This window comes from Loxodonta africana, chromosome 19 (assembly GCF_030014295.1).
Source record: "Loxodonta africana isolate mLoxAfr1 chromosome 19, mLoxAfr1.hap2, whole genome shotgun sequence".
Lineage (NCBI taxonomy): Eukaryota > Metazoa > Chordata > Mammalia > Proboscidea > Elephantidae > Loxodonta > Loxodonta africana.
In genome coordinates this window covers 6586478-6606947 of record NC_087360.1, presented here as the reverse complement: position 1 = coordinate 6606947, position 20470 = coordinate 6586478, and the positions used below count along the sequence as shown (strand labels likewise).

The following is a 20470-nucleotide window of genomic DNA, read 5'->3' as shown; positions in this document are numbered from 1 at the left end:
ATTTAAAAAATATAATCCCCACAAAAATCGAATCCCGAATTTAGGTGAGTTTTTCCATTCCTAACATTGGGGTGTATATTCAGATCCTCTGAGTTAAAATTGTATTTTGTTACTAAACTCTTACCACCGACATAAAACCAAGTTTATGCTGCAGAATAATTATGTATGTTTCATACTTTTGATTATACTTCAGGCCTTGACAGATTGCTTTATCTTACTCTAAAGTACTTAGGTTTTTCTCAACGTTCTACAGCATACGTGAAATTGCAGGTTTGTGTATTCAGTCGGCCACGTGCAGAGAGAGGCTCTTGCCGTTTGTGTGTGTTCCTTCCGTACGTCTGGTCGCGTGTGAGGGGTGTGATGTGCCAGTGTTTGTCACACGTTAAAGAAGCCAGAGTGGGTCGAAGGTTACCTAACAAGAACAGTTATGCCGAGAGCGTGTCCAGAACGAAGCCGTTTCAGTATAGGCACTGCTTGGTTTTTAACTTAGAGATGTTGTTTTCAGAAATGTAGGAAATACTGTTCACAATCTTCCACTAATACATATATATATATTTTTTTTTTTCCTTTTTTAGGGTAGAATTTCAGAACAAATTCTACACAGGTGCAGGCACCAAATTTGTTCCCTTCTCGTTTAATCTGCTTTCGTCAAAGTTCAATAACGACGACCTGGCATGATTGTACTGCGGCAACCAACAGACTTTCCGATTTCTGGAGAATTATCATGTTATAGAATCCCACCGTGTCAAATGTATGATAGGAAGATGTCCCTCTTCATCTCTTGCCTTACGATCTAGCCAGATAATTCTGTAATATATACCTCTTCCTCACTTGGCAAATATTTTGTAAAGTTTACCCGTTTCAGATACATAAATTTCTTTTGGTTGTTTTTATGATGAGCAAATATAAGTTGATGCCAAATGTTATGTTAAAGTTATTTTCAAAAATACAGGATTGGGGAAGAGAAACCAGTGTTGAATGGCGAGTTGAAAATGGCCTTAGACACTTGATTCCTTTCACCACCTTCAAAAACAAAAGCGTTATTCTGTCACTGAAGTTGTCAGGTCATGTTTCCCGGTTGCTAAAGTTAAGCATAGTGTTTTTAAAATTTAATGATGGGTAATCAAAAGATTTACATTTATTCTGCTTGATTAAAAATATGCAAACATTTTTTATCATATGCTACCTAGAATTGCAAATAGAGAATTTTTTTTTTTTGCAATTTTGTCTGTTTTAATAACGGGAAAAAGGGATAAAATAACATACAAAAAATGGCTATACCACTTATATATTTTTTTAAAGACTCTTACCCTGTTATCCTTACAGAAAACCAATTATGAGAATTGTATGTTTTAAAAGATAAATGGTATACTGAGCCTTAAAACCCAGTGAGACTGTAGAAGGTATAATAGTGATATGATTTGAACTTAGTGACCAGCTTGGCTGATGCTGCTGAACGAAAAAGGTTTGTTCCGACCGAAGGAAAAGGAGAAAGTAGCATTTTGTATATTTTTAATAAAAATATGTATATAAATTAAAGATATTTTACCATAAAGAGATGGCATCTATCCTTGAGAACAGTATAAATAACAATTTTTTACTTTCAGACTAATTCTAAATAAAGGTCGGATTAAGGTATTTAGAGTTAATTCAAACTTTCAAACACTGGATGAACTGAAAATTAAGCCATTAATTTATACTCTTTAGTTAACTTTATCTTTTCACTGGACATTCAGTTTTGAGTAAGTCTGATCCCTGTTGAACAATGAATACAATGATCTCTTCTGTATTCTTGTAAACTGTTCATTTTTCATCTTTTATTTTAATTCTTTACAAATTTTTTCAAGATAAAGTCTAAGGTATCTCCACATGCTTACAGTTTTGAGTAACACACAGTTCCGAAGAGTAAAAGACCCACTTGTCACCACGATTCTTTATGCTGATTGGTGGTTGAGTTCGGCACTTTGGCTGCACACCACGATCCTGGTAGCACCGACTTTAAGCCTGTCCTTTGAGGTAACTTCAAAGCCCGTTTGCTCAGAGGCATGGACTGAACGTTCAGGCCAGAGCTGTGACTCTAAAGTTAAACCTTCATATTTACAGTAAAGATTTCTCACTGCTGCCTGCTGAGATGTTAGCCAAAGCCAGTTTGGATTTACGGCTTTCTGTTCCTCGTGTTAAAATATCAAAAATACCAGTCAGAAGACAATGCTGATGAAACTTTTGAAAATGATTGCACTCTCAAAGTTCAGTTTCCCCAGAAAGGCATAACACTGAACACGTCTTTCGGGTGGATACCCAGCGTGGATTATGCTGTCAGGTTTCAGGCTGGCTTTTTACCTGCCGCTGAGATCCCCTTGAAGTTGTCCAAGGATCTGCTGTCAGAATGGTGGTAACCGAATCATCTCTAGGAAACCCAGGATTTCCAGGCACTACTAACTGATGTTGATGAGTCGGCAAGGGACACACTGTATCCTCAGGAAGTGTGTGCTGCCCCCTACTGGTAACTGTCATAGGGCTGTTTGTAATCTAGGCACACCTCTCAGCAGGGCACAGAACAGAGAGCGAAGACCCACTTCTCAGTGGAAGTCTACTAGATACTAGTTATGTAGAATGTAATTATGTTAAAAAATGAACTAATCCTCCTAACTTTTGTGAAAGAAGTCTGGAAATACGGCTTGAGAGTGTCTTTTAGGCACCAGAGGAAATTTTCTTTTTTTATAAAATTGTCAGTTCCAGTGTCATGTCGCCAGAGAGGTTGCTCTGTTCTTGTTTTTTAAGCCGTTTGGTGGAACTATTATGTACACAGTTTTTAAGACATACTTTTGTTTCCGTGATGGCAAATATCGAGAGGACAAATGGTTCGCTGTCTGCTTAGGTTCCTAAAGAGAAAGGTCATGATGGCCCCATTTTTCAGTTTTCATCCAGATGCTTCCTGCCCTGGGTTAGTGGAGCCGGAAAGTAAAAACCCAAGGGATTTATTTGGTACCATAGAATTTGCTGTCAGCCTGCCAGGATGGAGACTATCCTAGGGGCGACGTAACTGTGATTGGTTCAGGAGCGCAAAGGCTGCTCTGAGAGGTACCTTTGTGGACTCTCCATCGCTGTAGGGCTTCGCATAGTCTCAGCTCTCACGGAATGCCTCTCTCCCCTCACATCTGGAGTGGCATTTTATGACAACACTCTGGTCATAATTTTCAATTGGCAGAATTTTAAGGTGTAGAATATTTATAGAATAGGCAAGTGTTACGATGTTCATGAATGTGATATTCAGACATTTTAGGGCCTGACACATTTTGGGAAACAAAAGCAAAATAACTTCTGCTGCTGTCCTGCAGTCTGGATTTAAAAACAAATTTCTCTATTAAAAAAAAAATTTTTTTTTAAGCCAGGATTAGATGGAAACAAGGCAGTTTGGAGTAATAGAGTTTGCCTACAGTGAGTGTAGATCTAGAATTTTAGGGAACACTTAGAACATTCCACTTGTTCCTCATGGGAAACGCCAACAAGATGGCTGGTGTTTTTAGGGTCACCCTAGTGGTCTGGGGCTCAGATCCCTGTGAGGGCAATGACAGGGCAGGCTAGCAATTTGGCTCTGCAAGTGCGTGAAAGGAAAAATTTGCATCTTCCTATCAGTATTGAACTTCTTTTTACTAATGAAAAATAAATGTATATATTTTTACAACGTGGGTCTTTTGCTTTATTACGCCCTGGGTTGGCTAGAAAGCCAAAGGACTCCGCTCCTTTTCTGATCCTGTACACCAGAAGGAACTTGTCCCTTCTGGAGATTCCTTGGAGTTTATTTGCCCATCTGACACCCCTTCGACCATTGTGGCTGAGGGCCAAGACCGTGGCCCTGCCTGGCCTCTGATCCCTGCTCTGCCACGTCCGAGATGTTGTGGGACCTTGAGCATCTTATCAGCTCTCTGGCAGACCCGGCCATGATGCTCACGGAGTTTGTGAGAATGAGTGAGGCGTGGTGCTTGTAAGAAGTCTTGGTGAACAGCCAGGGTCAGCAGTCTGCTCTATCGGTCACAGTTCCTGGCTGCTCGCATCTGTCTCCCCAGGGCCAGCGAGCTGGGTCCGTCACGGTTCCTGGCTGCTCGCATCTGTCTCCCCAGGGCCAGCGGGCTGGGTCGGTCACGGTTCCTGGCTGCTCGCATCTGTCTCCCCAGGGCCAGCGAGCTGGGTCGGTCACCGTTCCTGGCTGCTCGCATCTGTCTCCCCAGGGCCAGCGGGCTGGGTCGGTCACCGTTCCTGGCTGCTCGCATCTGTCTCCCCAGGGCCAGCGAGCTGGGGCGCCTCGTCCCCCGGCGCCACCCGCGGAGTCCTCGGCTGTGCCTCCGCGAACGCTGGGGCCGGGCGCGTCCCGGACTCTGCAGCGCCTCGCCTGCGCGTCCGCGGGCTGGGCGGCGGCCGTTGTCGCGGCGTCAGTTGCTAGGGGCGTCGTTGTCAGGGACGCTCGCCCCACGCTGCGCTACCTCGGCCGGGCGGCCGGGCCCTGTGCCGCGCCATGGATGACCTGCGAGTGCTGTGGATGCGCGACCGCGTGTACAAGGCCTTCGGCCTCACCGACCCCAGCCTCTTCGAGGAGCTGCTGTCCCGCGACGACGGCGAGGCCGAAGACCTCATCCTACACTTCCTCAACCAGATCAGCGACGAGGAGGCCGCCGCGACGCTCTTCTTCTACCGCACGGTGGTGCCGGAGGAGGTGGAGGTGGAGATCGGTGAGCGCCCGCCGGCCCCGCCGCCGCCCTCCCGGACGTGAGAGCTGCAGACCCCTGCCCGCCACCCGGCCTGGGCCTCAGCTGCAGCCCATAAACACATAGACGCCCGCCCGTGCAGGCAGCCCCCTAGGCCCGGGTGAGCCAGGCGGCTGCCCGGCGGCCCATGGCCCACTTGGGAATCAACACTTTAATCAGCAATTAGTGCAGACACTTCAGCACTCGCCTAAACCAGGCACTGCTTATATCGACTCATCAGTCCTCGGAGTGGGGTATATTTGTATGCCCATTTTACAGACGAGGCACCTGGGGCACAGAGAGGTTAAGTAACCCGTCTGGGGCTCCCCAGGCAGTAGGGAGTCAAAAGAATATAGGAGTCACTGTCAAAACCACCTGCAGTAGGTATGCCGAGAAATGGTCCAGGTGCTCACACTCCTGGAAAGACGCAGGGCCTCACACAGGTGAAAACACCTCTTTCTAATTTTTGAGATGTAATAGGGCTGTTAACCAAAAGGTTGGTAGTTCAAATCCACCAGCCAGTCCCTGGAAACTCTATGGAGCGTTCTACTCTGTCTTCTAGGTTGCTATGAGTTGGAATCGCCTCTGCAGCAAGAGTTTGGTTTGGTTTGGATATGCCAAAAGAGAAACAAATGCCGAAACAAGGGTTTTTAAGAATTACAGTAGAGTGTAAATGTTTACATTGACCATATTAAGCACTTTATATACCAAAAACAGTGACCGGATGTGGTGGTGCCACATGACCGGATGTGACGGCGAGGCCAGGTCACGTGGCCGCTGCAGCGTGAGCTCTGATTGGTGGCAGGGCAAAACATGGCGGGAGCAGTACAGGCAGAGTGCAGAGGATGGGACGGGGACAGGCAAACCGGGCGCAGAACTCGCGGGTCTCTCCCGCGTGAGGACTAGCGGGATCTCGGTGGGGATTTGTGTGAGGTATTTGATCAATGTGAGGTTCCCGTGTTAGTCCGTGAACTTCCTGAGGGCTTTTGGGTCCCTACAGGGCCTCTAATGGGGTGGGATTAGGGGGTGATACCACAAGAACCTTTTTTTTTTTTTTTAATTTTTATTGTGCTTTAAGTGAAAGTTTACAAATCAAGTCAGTATCATACAAAAATCTGTACACACCTTGCTGTGGTGGTTCTAATTGCTTTCCCCCTCATGAGACAGTACACTCCTTCACTTTCTCTTTTCTAGTCCATTCGGCCAGCTTCTGACCCCCTCTGCCCTCCCGTCTCCCCTCCAGACAGATGCCAGAGAACCTTTTGTTTAATATTACACTTTTTTTTTTAAATGTATTATGCACATCTTATCTATCTAGTGTATGTATCTATCGATTTACTTTGAGTCCCTGGGCGGTGCAGACAGCTAACGAGACAGGCTGCTAACAGAAAGGTTGGCAGTTCGAATCCACCCAGAGATGCTTCAAAGAAAGGTCTGGTAATCTGCTTCCAAAAAAATAAGCTATTGGAAAGCCTTATGGCATATGGTCAATTCCACGGCCCCTGTTTTTTGGGTATTTTTAATTTTTATGTTATTGTGGTAAACCCTGGTGGCGTAGTGGTTAAGAGCTACGGCTGCTAACCAAAAGGTCGCCAGTTTGAATCCACCAGGCACTCCTTGGAAACACTATAGGGCAGTTCTAGTCTGTCCAGTAAGGTTGTTATGAGTCAGAATCGACTCGATGGCAGTGGGTTTTTGTAGTAAAATATACACAACATAAAACTTGTCTTTTTAGCTTTTTTTTTTTTTAACGGTGTTAAGCTTACGAAACTGAAAGTGCAGCTACGAAGTACAGAAGCGAAGGGCCGGCAGTGATATGGTGGTTCCGCCAAGTTCTGTCAGGCTCCGACTCAGTTTTGAGTGTGGCTTTTGTTAGGAATCAAAAGGTTGGAGTTTTAATTAATGCTGTTTTAACCATTTTTAAATGCGCAATTCACTGACTTTAATTACGTTCACAAGGTTGTGCAAACATTACTACTATGTATTTTTAAAACTTTTTTCGTTACCCCAAACAGAAATTCAGTGTCTGTTTAAGCAGTCACTCCCATTTCTTCCTCTCCCTGGTAAACTCTAATCTACTTTCCATCTTTAAACATTTGCTTATTCTAGGTAGTTCATGTAAGTAGAATCCTACAATATTTGTCCTTTTGTGATTGGCTTCTTTCACTCAGCATCTTTTCAAGTTTGTCCATGTTGTAACATGCATCATGACTTCATTTCTCTGTCTCGGTGAATAATATTCCATTGCATGAATGGACCAGACTGTGTTTATCCATTCATCTGTTGGTGGGTACTTAGGTTGTTTCCGCTTTTTGGCGGTTGTGAATGATTCTGCAATATTCATTTGCTTATTGTTTTGCTGTTTGTTTTTATATTTCTTATAAAATTATGTATTTTTGTTGAAAATACACACAGCAGAACATTCATGAATTCAACAGTTTCTACATGTACAGTTCAGTGACACTGATTACATTCTTCAAGTTGTCCAACCATTTTCACCCTCTTTTTCAGAATTGTACCTCTTCCATGTTCATTTATTTTTAATACGTATTATTTGTTTGTACAAAAATAATACACGTATTTGTTATAGAAAAAATCCAGAACCACAAATAAACAAAAATAACAAATTGCTAGTGCCACCCAGAGAAATTACCATGATAACATTCGCGAATCTAAGTGTCCAGTCTTTTTTTTTTTTTTTTGCCCCAGGCAAACCTATTGACTAGGAGATTACATTGTAACAGAGACTAGAATTTAGACTCTGATTATCACCAAGTTAAATTATAGAGTCAAAGATACATTAACAGGCTTGAATATTTAACATCGCTATGGTTTCAGTAATCCCGGTTTTGCTTTTTTTTTTTTTGGATATACCGAGACTCTAAAGAAATGGAAGCAACTCGGACCTCTTGCAACCTCTGAGGCCCTCTCATGGCTCTTTTCTGCTCTGGGTGCACTAATACATGTTTAACCGAAGTGGCTCTTGGCTGGATGTCCCTAGTCCTTGTGGAAGCAGAATTCAGACTCGGAATGGTCCACTTGGTTAATTCTTGGGATTCCAAAGGGTGCTCAGAAACCTCCGTCAGGTTCTGCCTGTTCCCAGGCTGCCTTTGTCCCCTGGTTTCCCCGCCTTTCCCACCTCTTCTCCGCTGTTAGGTGTCACAAGAGTGGCAGCATATTCCCCACTGAGGACGTTGTCTGTGGATACTGTTGAAGCTACTGATCCTGGAGGTGCCAGGATGGTGCTGAGTGTCAGGCTATGGACAGAGATGGGGAGAAGGGATCTTCTCCCCAGCTCTGTGTCTCAATTTGTCACTCGCCTTCTGTTAGTGAGCCTACAGGCTCACAAAGACCCTGGCGCAGTTCCTCCATCACACCCTTTATGGGGGTTTCTGGCCTGACCAAAGGACCTGGAGTGGGGCTAGTCCCATCATCTCTCTTTCTATTTCTGCCTCTCACCTGGTCCAGACGTCCTTTACTCTGCTCCCAGGCAAAAATCCTATGAAAGGACACAGATAAATATTGGTGAGGGTGGTAGTGAGGAGACAGGGACGTCTACACTAGTCCCAACCAGCCCAAGATGCTCTGTTCTAATGGGATTGCATGTATTGTTTCTTGGAATAACAAAACGGAATAATGCTGTGTGTATTTAATAGCTTATTTTTTTGAATTATGTATTACCAGAATGTGAGTTATTAAAAAAATTCACAACATACAATTATACAAAGTAAAAAAGTGGAAAAGCACCTCTTCACCATCCCTTGAGACCAGTCCTACTCTTATTCCAAGAGATAGCCACTTTTGTGAGTTTAGTGTGTACCCTGCCAGGTCTGTTTCTGAATATCTGTCTGCATCCATCTATCTAATCTACCTACCTACCTACCTACCTACCTACCTATGACCTATCATTTATGTCTCTCTATCTACCCACCGGAAATCCTGGTGGCGTAGTGGTTCAGTGCTACGGCTGCTAACCAGGAGATCGGCAGTTCAAATCTGCCAGGCGCTCCTTGGAAACTCTATGGGGCAGTTCTACTCTGTCCTGTAGGGTTGCTATGAGTTGGAATTGACTTGAGAGCAGTGGGTTTTTTTTTTTTTTTTATCTACCCACCTGCCTACCTACATTTCAGTCACCTATCATTGATGTCTGTCTGTCTACCAGCCTACCTAGCTAGCTAGCTATCACCTATCATCTATGTCTGTATATCTACCAATCTACCTACCAATCACCTATCATCTGTGTCTGTCAGTCTACCTACCTACTTACCTGTCTACCTACCTGTCACCTGTCATCTATGTCCGTATATCTGTTTACCAATCTACCTATCAGTCACCTATCATCTGTGTCTGTCAGTCTACCTACCTATCACATGCCTATCACCTATCATCTAAGTCTGTCTATCTGTCTATTTCTTAGTAGTTAAACACTCGGTTGGTAACTGAAAGGTCAGTGGTTCAAACCCACCAGCCTCTCTGGGGAGAAAAGACCAGTGATCTTCCCATACTGATTACAGCCTAGAAAACCCTATGGGGCAGTTCTACTGTGTCCTACAGGTTGCAATGTGTCGAAATTAACTCGATGGCATACAACAATAAAAACTATCATCTATGTATGTCTATTTATTATCTGTATCTTCTTTTCTTTAGTTAATGATATATATGTGTGTGTGTGTTTGTATATGTATATAGCCCTGGTGGCACAGTATTTAAAAGGTCAGGGTGCTAACCAAAAGGTCAGCAGTTCTAATCTACCAGCCACTCCTTGGAAACCCAGTGGGGCAGTTCTACTCTGTTCTATAGGGTCACTTTGAGTCGGAATGACTCAACGGCAACAGAGTAATGGATATATAGCTATATATTATATATATATGTATCAAAAAAAAAAAAAACCCAAAACCCATTGCCAACGAGTTGATTCCAACTCATAGGACCCTATAGGACAGAGTAGAACTGCCTCATAGGGTTTCAAGGATTGGCTGGTAGATTCGAACTACTGACCTTTTGGTTACCAGCCTGAGCTCTTAACCACTGCACCACCAGGGCTCCTAGGTATATGCAGAGCTCCAAAAATCATAAATATAAATACGTATTTTGTGACTTGTCTCCCGTGCCCCCCCACCAAAAAAAAAAATCTGTCTTGGAAATTTTTTCCTGTAGGTGTACCTAACTTTCTGCATTTTAAGTCTACTGATGGACCATATTGTGTTTATCTGTTCCCTAGTCAGTGGACATTTAGCTTTTTACAGCATTTCTTTCTGCAGACAGTGTAACCATGTACATCTGTCTTTGCACACTTTGTATGCTTCTACAGGGTAGTTTTATAGCAGTGGAAATGTGAGCTTCACGGGCATGTTGGTTTATGCTCTCCAGGAAGGCTCTGCCAGCACACACCTAGCACCAGTGGATGAGGGACTGTTTCCCAACATCTTTGCCAGCACTGGGTGTTATCATTTTAGTTTTGGCCCATGCACAAGATGAAAAGTGGTTGCATTTTCTTATTCACCATTTTGTAATTTTTAGTGAAATTGAGCATCTTTTTATTAACTTGTTGGTCATTCCTCTTTTTTTCTGGGCTGGTCTTAACTATGTGATCATTCTTGTGTCTTTCATCTCGGCAGAACTGGCATAAGATTTACAGTTGCTCTGTCCCATAACTGCAATATTTCAAAGCCCAAACCTGCCCCACAAATGACTGTCCTGTGGGCCATATCCCAACCCTTTGGCTCTAAGGAAGACAATGATATTAGTTGTCTTATACAGCAAAACAGTTAAGTTTTATATTTTCTTTCCATTTATGTGGCTATACAGACAGCGAGCTGCTGATCCCGTCTGAAGAGGGAGATGAGGAAGAAGAGACCGAGCCTGTGGATAAAATATCAGGTGGGGTATTTGGGTGGGGGACGCTAGAGGTGAATGGAACTAAGAAAGAGTTCCCCCAGAAGTAGGAGGTTTGCTTGCCCAGACTGGGCTCATTTTCTACGTTTTACCTTGATGGAGCTAAGACTTAATGTGAAGTACAAAGGGACAATGCTGGGTTATTAAAATGTACACAGCCTGAAACACTCATTCTTGTATGTTGTCTCAGACAGCTCAACAAAGAGTGATGGTATATACCGTATTTTGTAGGACAGGCTTTGCAGTCTGCAACCTACAGACACAGTTTCTTTTAGACAATCTCTGAGGCACAATACTTTGAAAGAAAAAGAGTTTATTGAGGTGAAATTCACATAATGTAAAGCTAACCATGTTAAAGTGAACAATTTAGTGGCATTTAGTCCATTCACAATCTTGTGTAACAATCACCTCTATCTATCTACTTCCAAAACACTTCTGTCACTTCAGAGTAAAACCCCATACCCATTAAGTAGTTTCTCCCCATTCCACGCACCCTGTAGCTAGGAGAGGTCCCTTGGTAGCATAGACAGTTCGGTCTTGACTCCTAATCTAAAGGCTGGCAGTTAGAGTCCACCAGTAGTGCCTTGGAAGAAATGTTTGGCGATTTGCTTTAGTAAAGATTATACCCAAGAAACCCGTATGGAGCAGTTCTATTCTGTAACACATGGGGTTGCTGTGAGTCAGAATTCACTCAATGCCAATGGAGTTTTGTGGTTTGGTAGCTGTGAGAAACATGCTCACACACACACGTGCACGTTAGATTTCTGATTGAGGGCCCATCAAAAATGCAATGCAGTTCTCAATTATAACACAAGTCAAGGCTACATAGGATTCATTTGTAAAAAAGTATTGCAACTTTTTGGTCCTGTGCCCGTCGGAAGGAATATACTGTTGAACAAAATGCGGGTGTAGTCTTGATGGCAGATGCCTAATTTTCAGGTAATTTCATCTTACTCCCTGGATCATGTTTTGCAGCTAAAAATTTGCAGCTGAGGATGGATTCCATAAATCAGCCATTAATCGCCACAGAGGAGGGAGATATGGCCAGAGAGATTACTGAAAAACTGCCTGTCAAAGTAGGCATGGGTCTTTTTCCTCTTTGGTGGGGTAGTGGGACTCTAGGGTCTGGTGATGACTCGGATCAGACAGTCCCGTGTTGGGGGTCCCCAGGACCCATCTCAGGTTTGATGATTCACTGGAAGGACCCACTGGACCCAGAAAAGCTGCTATCCTCACAGTTACGGTTTATTACGGAAAAGGATACGGATTAGAGTCAGCGCAGGAGAAAGGTACACAGGTCCGGGTCCAGGAGAGGCCAGATGTGAGCATCCACTTGTCCGCTCTGAGTGGAGTCAAATGGACGGCGCTTAATTCTCCCAGCAACAGTGTGTGACATGTATGAAGTGTTGCCAGCCAGGGAAGCTCATCTGAGCCTTGGCGTCCGGGGTTTTTACTGGGCTCAGTCATGGAGGCGTGGAGTGCCATGGAATGCCGTGTGACTGACCTTAGCTACTCAGGCACCCCAGAGGTCAAACTGATAAAACATGGCTCCGGGTCCCAGGAGAACAAAATCGCATTGTTAGCGTAGACTAGCTGACGTGGCCCTAGGTCCCAGGTAACCGAAGTCCCTTTTTTTAAAAAATAATATTTTGTTATGTGTTTGGTGTAGTTTTTTTTAATGCAGTTTAGGTTTCTTTTCAAACAATTTCTGCACAAATTATTCGGTGACATTGGTTGCATTGTTTACTACGTGTGAACATTCTCATTATTTCTGTTCTGGTTGTTTTGTTTCCATTAATCTGGTTTCCCTTCCACCTTACATTCTCATCTTTGTTTTAAAGTTATTATTGACCAACAAAGTCACTCTTATCAGGCAGGTCATTCCCAGGGCTCAGAGGTACCACCGAGGAGCCAGCCAAGGACCAGCCCTGAAGTCCCTTGGACAACCCAGGCCTGCTGAGTTAACCCTTTACTGCACAGATCTCAAGCGAAGTGCTTACAGCCAGGATGTAAGCGGCAGCCTGCCTTTTGCTTAAGGAAATTATACCTGATTGCCCCATGAATATGCCCCCCAAACTCAATTCGGGCCTGGCTTGTTACAATTGATGGGCTTGCAGAGCTCTGTCCAGGCTTTTTCCAGGGTAGTTGGTTCAAGTGTTGGCTGCCTTAGGCAGTTAGAAGAAGAGCCAGGCTGAGTCCAGAGCCTGGGTGCGTTTTAGCTTGTGTGCTGTGGCCTGCTGGCACTCACCATGGGGCTGCGGCTGCCTTGTTGGAAAGTGACGTCAGCCACTGCATTGAGAGGGAAGCGCACAGGACTTGTCTGGTAGGCTCTCTGGGTGGATGGGTGTATCTCGGGGTGACAGTCCTTTGTCCCCATGTTTCAGAAAATTGTTAAGCACACTGTGGAAAAGATCCACCTCCACGTGATTTGCACTCCTGTTCCTGAGGTGTTTCTGGACCAGAATGTGCTGTTTTTTCTCAGAAATACAAAAGGTATATTCCCAGGGTATATGTGTATGTGTGTGTATGACTCTTGTCTTTCTCTTTTTACATTTTATTGAGAATGTCATTTTTGTTGTTATGTTAATTTATAATATGATATACTTTATTATTATTGTTATGTTTATTTATATGCTAACATAGCCTTTAAATTTAAATAGTCTTAAGTTTATTTATAACAATTAGAGGCAGATTCAAAATGATGTGACCTTGCGATGTGAGATGAACTTTGAGGAGCTTTCTCTGCACGACTGGGTGATTTAAAAGGCAGGCGCTGCTCAGAAGTCAGCTTTGGCCTGCTGGGTAACTTGTGGGGGATGGCCCCACCATGTGTCTCACTGCAGGCGTCTGACCCAGCAGTCGCCCAGTGACCATTGCTCTCCTCACCTCGTCTGGCTTCCGCCCCTTTCTGCCCCAATCCACTTAGCTGCCTCTCCACTTTCTCCTGCTGGCACATTCCCATTTCTTCTGCCCTTGCGAATACCACCTTGCCTAAGAGGGTGTGTCTGTTGTGTTTTAGGACCATCCCCATTCCAGAACAAATATTATTTTATCAACATTGCTTATTTTTTTTCTGTTTTGAACTCAAGTGGTACTTTGGGTCAGGGCCTCACCATTAAGCACCGAGTTATCCTCTAACTCGTTCCATCCAAGTGTGTGGGAATAATAAACGCAGGAAAATAGGCTCATGCTCTCTTGAGTGCACTCTTTCTTTCCCAGTTTGCTTTCTGAGCAGCCAATCTTAGTCTATACTTCTGTGTGGTATTAGTTCCCCAGCGCTGCCATAACAAAGGACCACTAAGCGGACGGCCTAAAGCAACAGAAATATACCATCGCATAGTTCTGGAGGCCAGAAGTCAGAATCTGGGGTGTTAGCAGGGCCACGTTTTCTCCGAAAGCTCTAGAGGAAGATCTTTCCTCGTCTCTCTTAGATTCTGGCAGCTCCAGACATTTCTTGGTGCCATCCTTCTTCTGTGTCTGTGTCTCTTCTCTTTTATAAGAACGCCCGCCGTATTGGCTTAGGACCCACCTTCTCCAGTATGACCTCATGTGTAACCTAACTGACAGCATCTACGAAGCCCCTCTTTCACACAAGGTCCCATTCGCAGGTAATGGGCTAAGGTTTCAGCATGCCTTCTTGGAGGACACAATTCAGTCCATAAAGCAGATCTTTAACACTTCTCTGATAACAGAAATAACCAGCTTCTGTTGAGTGCACGCCAGCTCATGGTGACCCCGTGTGTGTTGGGGGAGACCTGTGCTCCATGCGCTTTTCAGTAGCTGATTTTTTGGAAATAGATCACTAGGCCTTCCTTTTGAGGTACTTCTGGGTAGGCTTGAACCTCCAGCCTTTTGGTCAGCAGGCAAGCATATTAACCATTTTCACCACCCAGGAGCTCTAACACTTGCTAGTTCTGTTTTATAACAACATCAGTACCCAAACCGTAGACCTTAGGCTGGGCTGCAGTGCTACCCAGTCTGAATTTTATTTTCATTATTTTTGTTTTTATATGGCTGCCTTTTATTTATGACAAGGTCTTTTTTTTTTTCTCCATACTGGGTTCTTATGTAGTTTTCCTTGAAAATAAATTTATTTAAATAAAAATTGTTCAATATAAAGAAAATATTAAGTAGATAATAGTGCATATCTACATAAAAACCAAAAACCAGACCCACTGCCATCAAGTCGATTCCGATTGATAGTGACCTTGTAAGACAGAGCAGAACTGCCCCACAGTGTTTCCAAGGCTGTAATCCTTAGGGAAGTAGACTGCCACATCTTTCTCCCGTGGAGTGGCTGGTGGGTTCAATAGACATGGCAAACGATGTGAAGACTGAAGCTTGTGAAATAATTGCTCCAGTTGACAGATTTGTTGTGTTTCTGCTTTGTTTCCCAAATAGAGTGAGGGAAGAGTCCAAATAACCTTTAAAATGCCTACTGTGGCAATTCATTTTTGGTTGGGTGAAATAAATACATACCAAATAATACCTTGTCAGAAGGGTAGACTCTGTTAACAAATGTGTCTTTTTAATAGATTTTTTTTATTGTGGTAAAAATACACATAACAAAACACCTGCCATTTCAACATTTTTTATATGTACAAACCAGTGGCATTAATTACATTTACCGTGTGGCACAACCATCACTACTGTCCGTCCCCAGATTTTTTCCTTGCCCTGAACAGAAACTCAGTGCCCTTCAGCATAAGCCCCACACCCCGCCCAGACCCTGGTAACCTCTGCTGTGCTTTCTGCCTCTGTGCATTGGCCTGTTGTGGAGATTGCATATAAATAGCATCATCCAGTATCAGTCCTTTTATGACCGACTGCTTTCACTCAGTGTCATGCTTCTCAGGGTCATCCATGTCGCAGTGTGAGTAAGAACTTCACTTCTTTTTATGGCTGGGTAATATTCCATTGTATGGGCGTGCCACATTCAAATATGTCTTTAACAAACCCATGACTCAAAAGATACTTTGACCAGGAATTGGGAAAGAAGGGCTGGGCAACAGAGGGGGGACAGGCACAGCAAGGAATTCAGCACGTTTCTCAGCAAACGCACATTATTTCTACTCTTGTCCAGCTTTAGCTCCTCCAGCCAAGTTGCCCAGTATGTGTTCACTCTCCTGTGCTGTCGTGCTGACCCATGCATGACCCAGGGTGAGTCGGCGCTGATTTCAGGGGCCCAAAGGCTGAGAGATTCATTTGGCTAGCAGTTAACACATACTCTGAGTTTGTGACACACATGCTTCTTTGTAGCTCCTGGGGAAGAAGGAAGAACTTCTGTAGGCTTGGGAACGTTCACTGTTTGCCGTACACGCCCCTCCCCCCCCCAATCTTATTCTCTGGGTCTCTTCCTGTTTAGAGGCAATTACTGAAGCTACGGACATGAAGGAAGCTATGGAAATTATGCCGGAAACACTGGAGTATGGAGTTATAAATGCTAACGTCCTGCATTTTCTGAAGGATATCATAGGTCAGGTAAATGTAGACAGAAGAAGAAATCTCGGCATTTAAAGATGAGGGCTGCTTGAGTCACTTATCCCGCAGATACATAACAGGAAGCTCTTAGATGCCAGATGCTGTCATGTGCACTGAGGGTAGAGCGGGGAGCAGGGCAGAGGCATTCCTGCACCCCCAGAGCTTACGTTGGGGGAAAATCATGAAACACAAATACAGACGCAGGAAAATGTGAGGACACGTGGCACGAGGAAAATAAACCCCGAGTCCCTGTGTGCTGTAAACAGTTAATGCGCTCGGCTGCTAACCAAAAAGCCAGAGGTTCAGTTCCACCCAGGGGTGCATCGGAAGAAAGGTCTGGTGATCTGCTTCCTACAAATCAGCTGTTGAAAACCGTATGGAGCGTAGTTCTACTGTAACACGCACGGATCACCATGCATCTGAATTGACTCAAAGGCACCTGTTTTTGGGGGTTTTTTTGGTCCTTAACTAGATTTCAAAAAGACAACATCCCCTGTACCTTCTTTTTTTCTGGCACGCAAATGATCATGGTGCTGAGCTGACTGGTTAACACACAGGTTCTCACTTATTGGTGCCGCCGTTTCTAACTTCTCAACTGGCAAAGAGTCGAGATTGGTGACAGCTAAAGCGATAACAAAAAGTATTGTTTTCTTGGTAGTCGTCTTAGAAGTGGTTAAAATTCTTACCCTTTAAAAAAAAAATTTTTTTTTTTTTTTTAAATTCTTACCCTTAGATCACCTGAAGTCTAGTATAGCTGTTCTCCCTTTTAAGTTGGTGCTTGGGACTTGAGTAGTTTTCACTTTGTCGTTACATCTGACCGTAATATGGTAGGATATTTAAAGCCACAGGCAAATTAAGAATATGGATTATTGAGAATGACGTTGTGCGATGAACTTGGCATTGCAGGTTTTTTTGCCAGCTTTATCCTTCAATCAACACAAGATGGATACCAGTGTGGGATTAACAGACTGTTCTGAGTCTTCCGAGTATGACTTGGACCTGCCCAGCATGCCGGGGGAAGCGGTGGAGTATCATAGTGTTCAGTTAATACGGGATGAATTTCTGATGAGCATTCAGAAATTTTTAAGTAATATTCAAAGAACCATGCAGCAACTTGAAGGTAAGGTTTTCTTTCTCTCTGCTTTACTTAAGAGTGATGAATTTAAGAAGGCAACTTAAGAGTTCAGGAGCTTTTTGGTTTTAATTCAGGATAACTCTTATCTGCTTGGTCACTATCTAGACTGGCCTTTATTCTACTAAAAACCCAAAACAAACCCACTGTCATCAAGTCAGTTCTGACTTACAGCAATCCTGTAAGACAGAGTAGAACTGCCCCATAGGGCTTCCAGGGAGTGGCTGGTAGATTCCAATTGCTGATCTTTTGGTTAGCAGCGAGCTCTTAACCACTGCACTATCAGGGCTCCTTTATTCTACTAGGAGAGATCAAGCTGGAGATGCCCAGCATTAGCGTGGAGGGAGAGGCGTCAGAGCTGGCTGCTGACCAGGAAACCGTTGATATCTTGGAGCAATGTGTGATAAACTGGTTGGATCAGATCTCCACAGCTGTTGAGGGCCAGCTGAAGAAGACACCTCAGGTAAGTTGGGCAGTGCTTTCCAAGATCCCTGATACAGGTTGTGCCTGGCACCCTGAGAAAGAGCCAGGAATCTGAGGAGCTGCACGATCGCTGTTTTGTGACCTTCTTAAAAGGTCAAAGTAAACACACCTAAGATATTATCCTTGGATTTTCTGGGGTTAGTGTGCTGCCTGATTAGGACCTGGGTTAATAAAGATAACACAGTGTATCAGTCAGGATGTTTGAACTGCAGAACATAGGAAACCCAACTCAACCGACTTAAATAAGCAAGGGAATTCATTGGCTCACATGACTGAAAAGTCCAGAGAAAGGGCTAGCTTCAGGTACAGTTTGATCAGGCTTCTGGCTGTGTTTTTCTATAATTCTCTTAGTTCCAGTCTCTTCTCTCTGGGGACTTCTTCCTCAGGCTGGTTTCCTTCATGGTAGCAACTTGGAGCAGTTTCTGGCCCCACATTCACACACACATTGCCCAGGACAGAGAGAGTGCCTTTGGGTAGCATTCCCAGGTAGAGCCTGAGATTCACTCTGATTCACCGTCCTAGGTCAGGGGCCCATCCCTGCACCAGTCACCAGCTGGATGGCTGTGGAGTTGGCCCTCATTTGGAGCAGTTGGCGAGAGAGGAGAATGGATGCTGGGGGTTCAACCCCAGGTTTCCTGTCCACACTAGTGATTTAGAGTTGTCTGTGTGTTCATGTCACCTCTCAGGGCAACGGCCCCCTGGCTGAAATTGATTTCTGGCGGGAAAGAAATGCAACCCTAAGTGCACTCCACGAGCAGACAAAGCTTCCAGTAGTCAGAAAGGTCTTAGAGGTGATGAAGGAATCTGACTCAATGCTTGTGGCCAACCTGCAGCCAGTCCTGACCGAGCTATTCAAACTACACATGGAAGCAGCCGACAATGTGCGGTTTCTCTCCACCGTGGAGCGCCACTTCAAGGTATGTTGGGCGCGTACGCCATGTGTTAGCTCTCACCTGGATTCCGTTTCCTAGGGTTCATAGTTCCTCTCCTCTCTGAATTTATCATGCACAGGTACAGTATGACAAGGCCAGGGGTTGTTATTTTGTCCCAACAATGAACCCAGAAAAATTCCTGTTTGTGTGTGGTGTGTGTGTATGTGTGTATACATATATGCTCAATATATATGCTCAACGTATACTCATTATATATGCATGCATATTCTATATATACATACGTTCTCTGTCTATATGTGTATACATATATACTCGATATACATACATGTTGTTGTTAGGTGCTGTCGAGTCAGTTCCAACTCATAGTGACCCCATGCACAGTAAAAAGAAACATTGCCCTGTCCTACACCATCCTCACAACTGTTGCTATGTTTGAGCCCATTGTTGCAGCTATGGTGTCAGTCCATCTCATTGAGGGTCTTCCTCTTTTTCATTGACCTTTTGTTTTACCAAGCGTGATGTCCTTCTCTACCTCCTGATAACAAGTCCAAAGTATGTGAGACAAAGTCTTGCTATCCTTGCTTCTAAGGAGCATTCTAGTTGTATTTCTTCCAAGACTGATTTGTTTGTTCTTCTGGCAGCCCATGGCATATTCAATATTCTTTGCCAACACAATAATTCAAAGGCATAAATTCTATATTCTATATATACATGTACATTGTCTCTACTTGTGTGTGTATGTATACATATATACTCAATATATACATACTTGTGTTCTGTATGTACATATATACTCTTTATGTACATACATTTGAGTGTATACATATATACTCAGTATATAATATATCTTCTATATATACACATGTACCCTATATATACACAGTCACACCTTATGTAAACCTCTTCAAGTGGCTTTATTTACTTTAATGGTAAATCTTGTCTGTATTTCCACATCAGCAAGTACAGACCTATTTCAAACTGCTTTTGGTCGTTAAAACATTTCCCCTGTAATAAGTACATTTTTCTGAGTGGAGAGGGATAGAAATCCTGCACCCTGGCTGCTCAGCGACAACGTCGGAGCCCTCAGGCTGAGCTTGCTCTCCCTGTCCCCTCTGCCCTGCCGCCTGCCTCCCGGCTAGAACATCACACACGGGTCCGGCTTCCACGTGGTCCTGGAGACCATTCCCTCCATGATAAGCGCCCTGCGGATGGTGTGGATCATCTCCCGACACTACAACAAGGACGAACGCATGATCCCCCTCATGGAACGCATCGCCTGGGAAATCGCTGAGAGGGTCTGCAAAGTGGTCAACCTGCGCACTCTGTTCAAGTAAGAGGAAACCCTGGGTTTCTGTCTTTCTTTTAGACTTTAAACAGCTTTATTGAGTTGTAATTCACACGCCATACACTTCACCCATTTGAACTGCGCAGTTCAGTGGCTTTAACACATTCGCAGAGTTGTGCAGCCGTCGCCACAATCAATTCTAAAACATTTTCATCACCCCAGAAAGAAACCTCATACCCATCAACAGCCACCACCCAAACCCCTCACCCCTCGGCCCTGTGCAGCCAGGAACTGCTTTCTGTCTCTGTGCATTTGCCTGTCCTAGACATTTCATGGGAGTGGACTCACACAACACGTGGCCTTTGGTGTTTGGTTTCTTTTACTCAGCATCGTGTTGTCAAGGTTCATCCACATTGTAGCATGGCTCAGAACCTCCTTCCTTTGTAGGGCCGAATACTGTTCCACCGTACAGATATAAAGGCTATTTGTTTTAACCTGGACCTTCTTCCCGAGGTCGCCTCGGAGAGACTGAAGGCAGGTGGCTGGAGAAATCTCAGTC

General features: G+C 44.2%; 2 protein-coding genes across 3 annotated transcripts in view; both read left to right on the top strand.

The window, feature by feature from the left end:
- Positions 1-3671, top strand: part of ATP6V0A2 (ATPase H+ transporting V0 subunit a2) — a 39060-nt gene extending 35389 nt beyond the window's left edge. Inside the window, exon 20 of the mRNA XM_003420324.4 lies at positions 576-3671. Within this exon, the coding sequence (XP_003420372.1) occupies positions 576-678 (103 nt within the window). The 3' untranslated portion in view covers positions 679-3671. The remainder of the gene's footprint in view (positions 1-575) is intronic.
- Positions 3672-4513: 842 nt separating this feature from the next.
- The window catches only part of DNAH10 (dynein axonemal heavy chain 10), a 141097-nt gene continuing 125140 nt past the window's right edge, over positions 4514-20470 (top strand). For both annotated transcript variants that reach the window (XM_010599807.3, XM_064272098.1), the window contains exons 1-9: positions 4514-4727; positions 10551-10622; positions 11613-11713; positions 13022-13130; positions 16003-16118; positions 17025-17238; positions 17556-17713; positions 18420-18650; positions 19766-19956. In XM_010599807.3, coding sequence (XP_010598109.2) covers positions 4514-4727; positions 10551-10622; positions 11613-11713; positions 13022-13130; positions 16003-16118; positions 17025-17238; positions 17556-17713; positions 18420-18650; positions 19766-19956 — 1406 coding nt within the window. The remainder of the gene's footprint in view (positions 4728-10550; positions 10623-11612; positions 11714-13021; positions 13131-16002; positions 16119-17024; positions 17239-17555; positions 17714-18419; positions 18651-19765; positions 19957-20470) is intronic.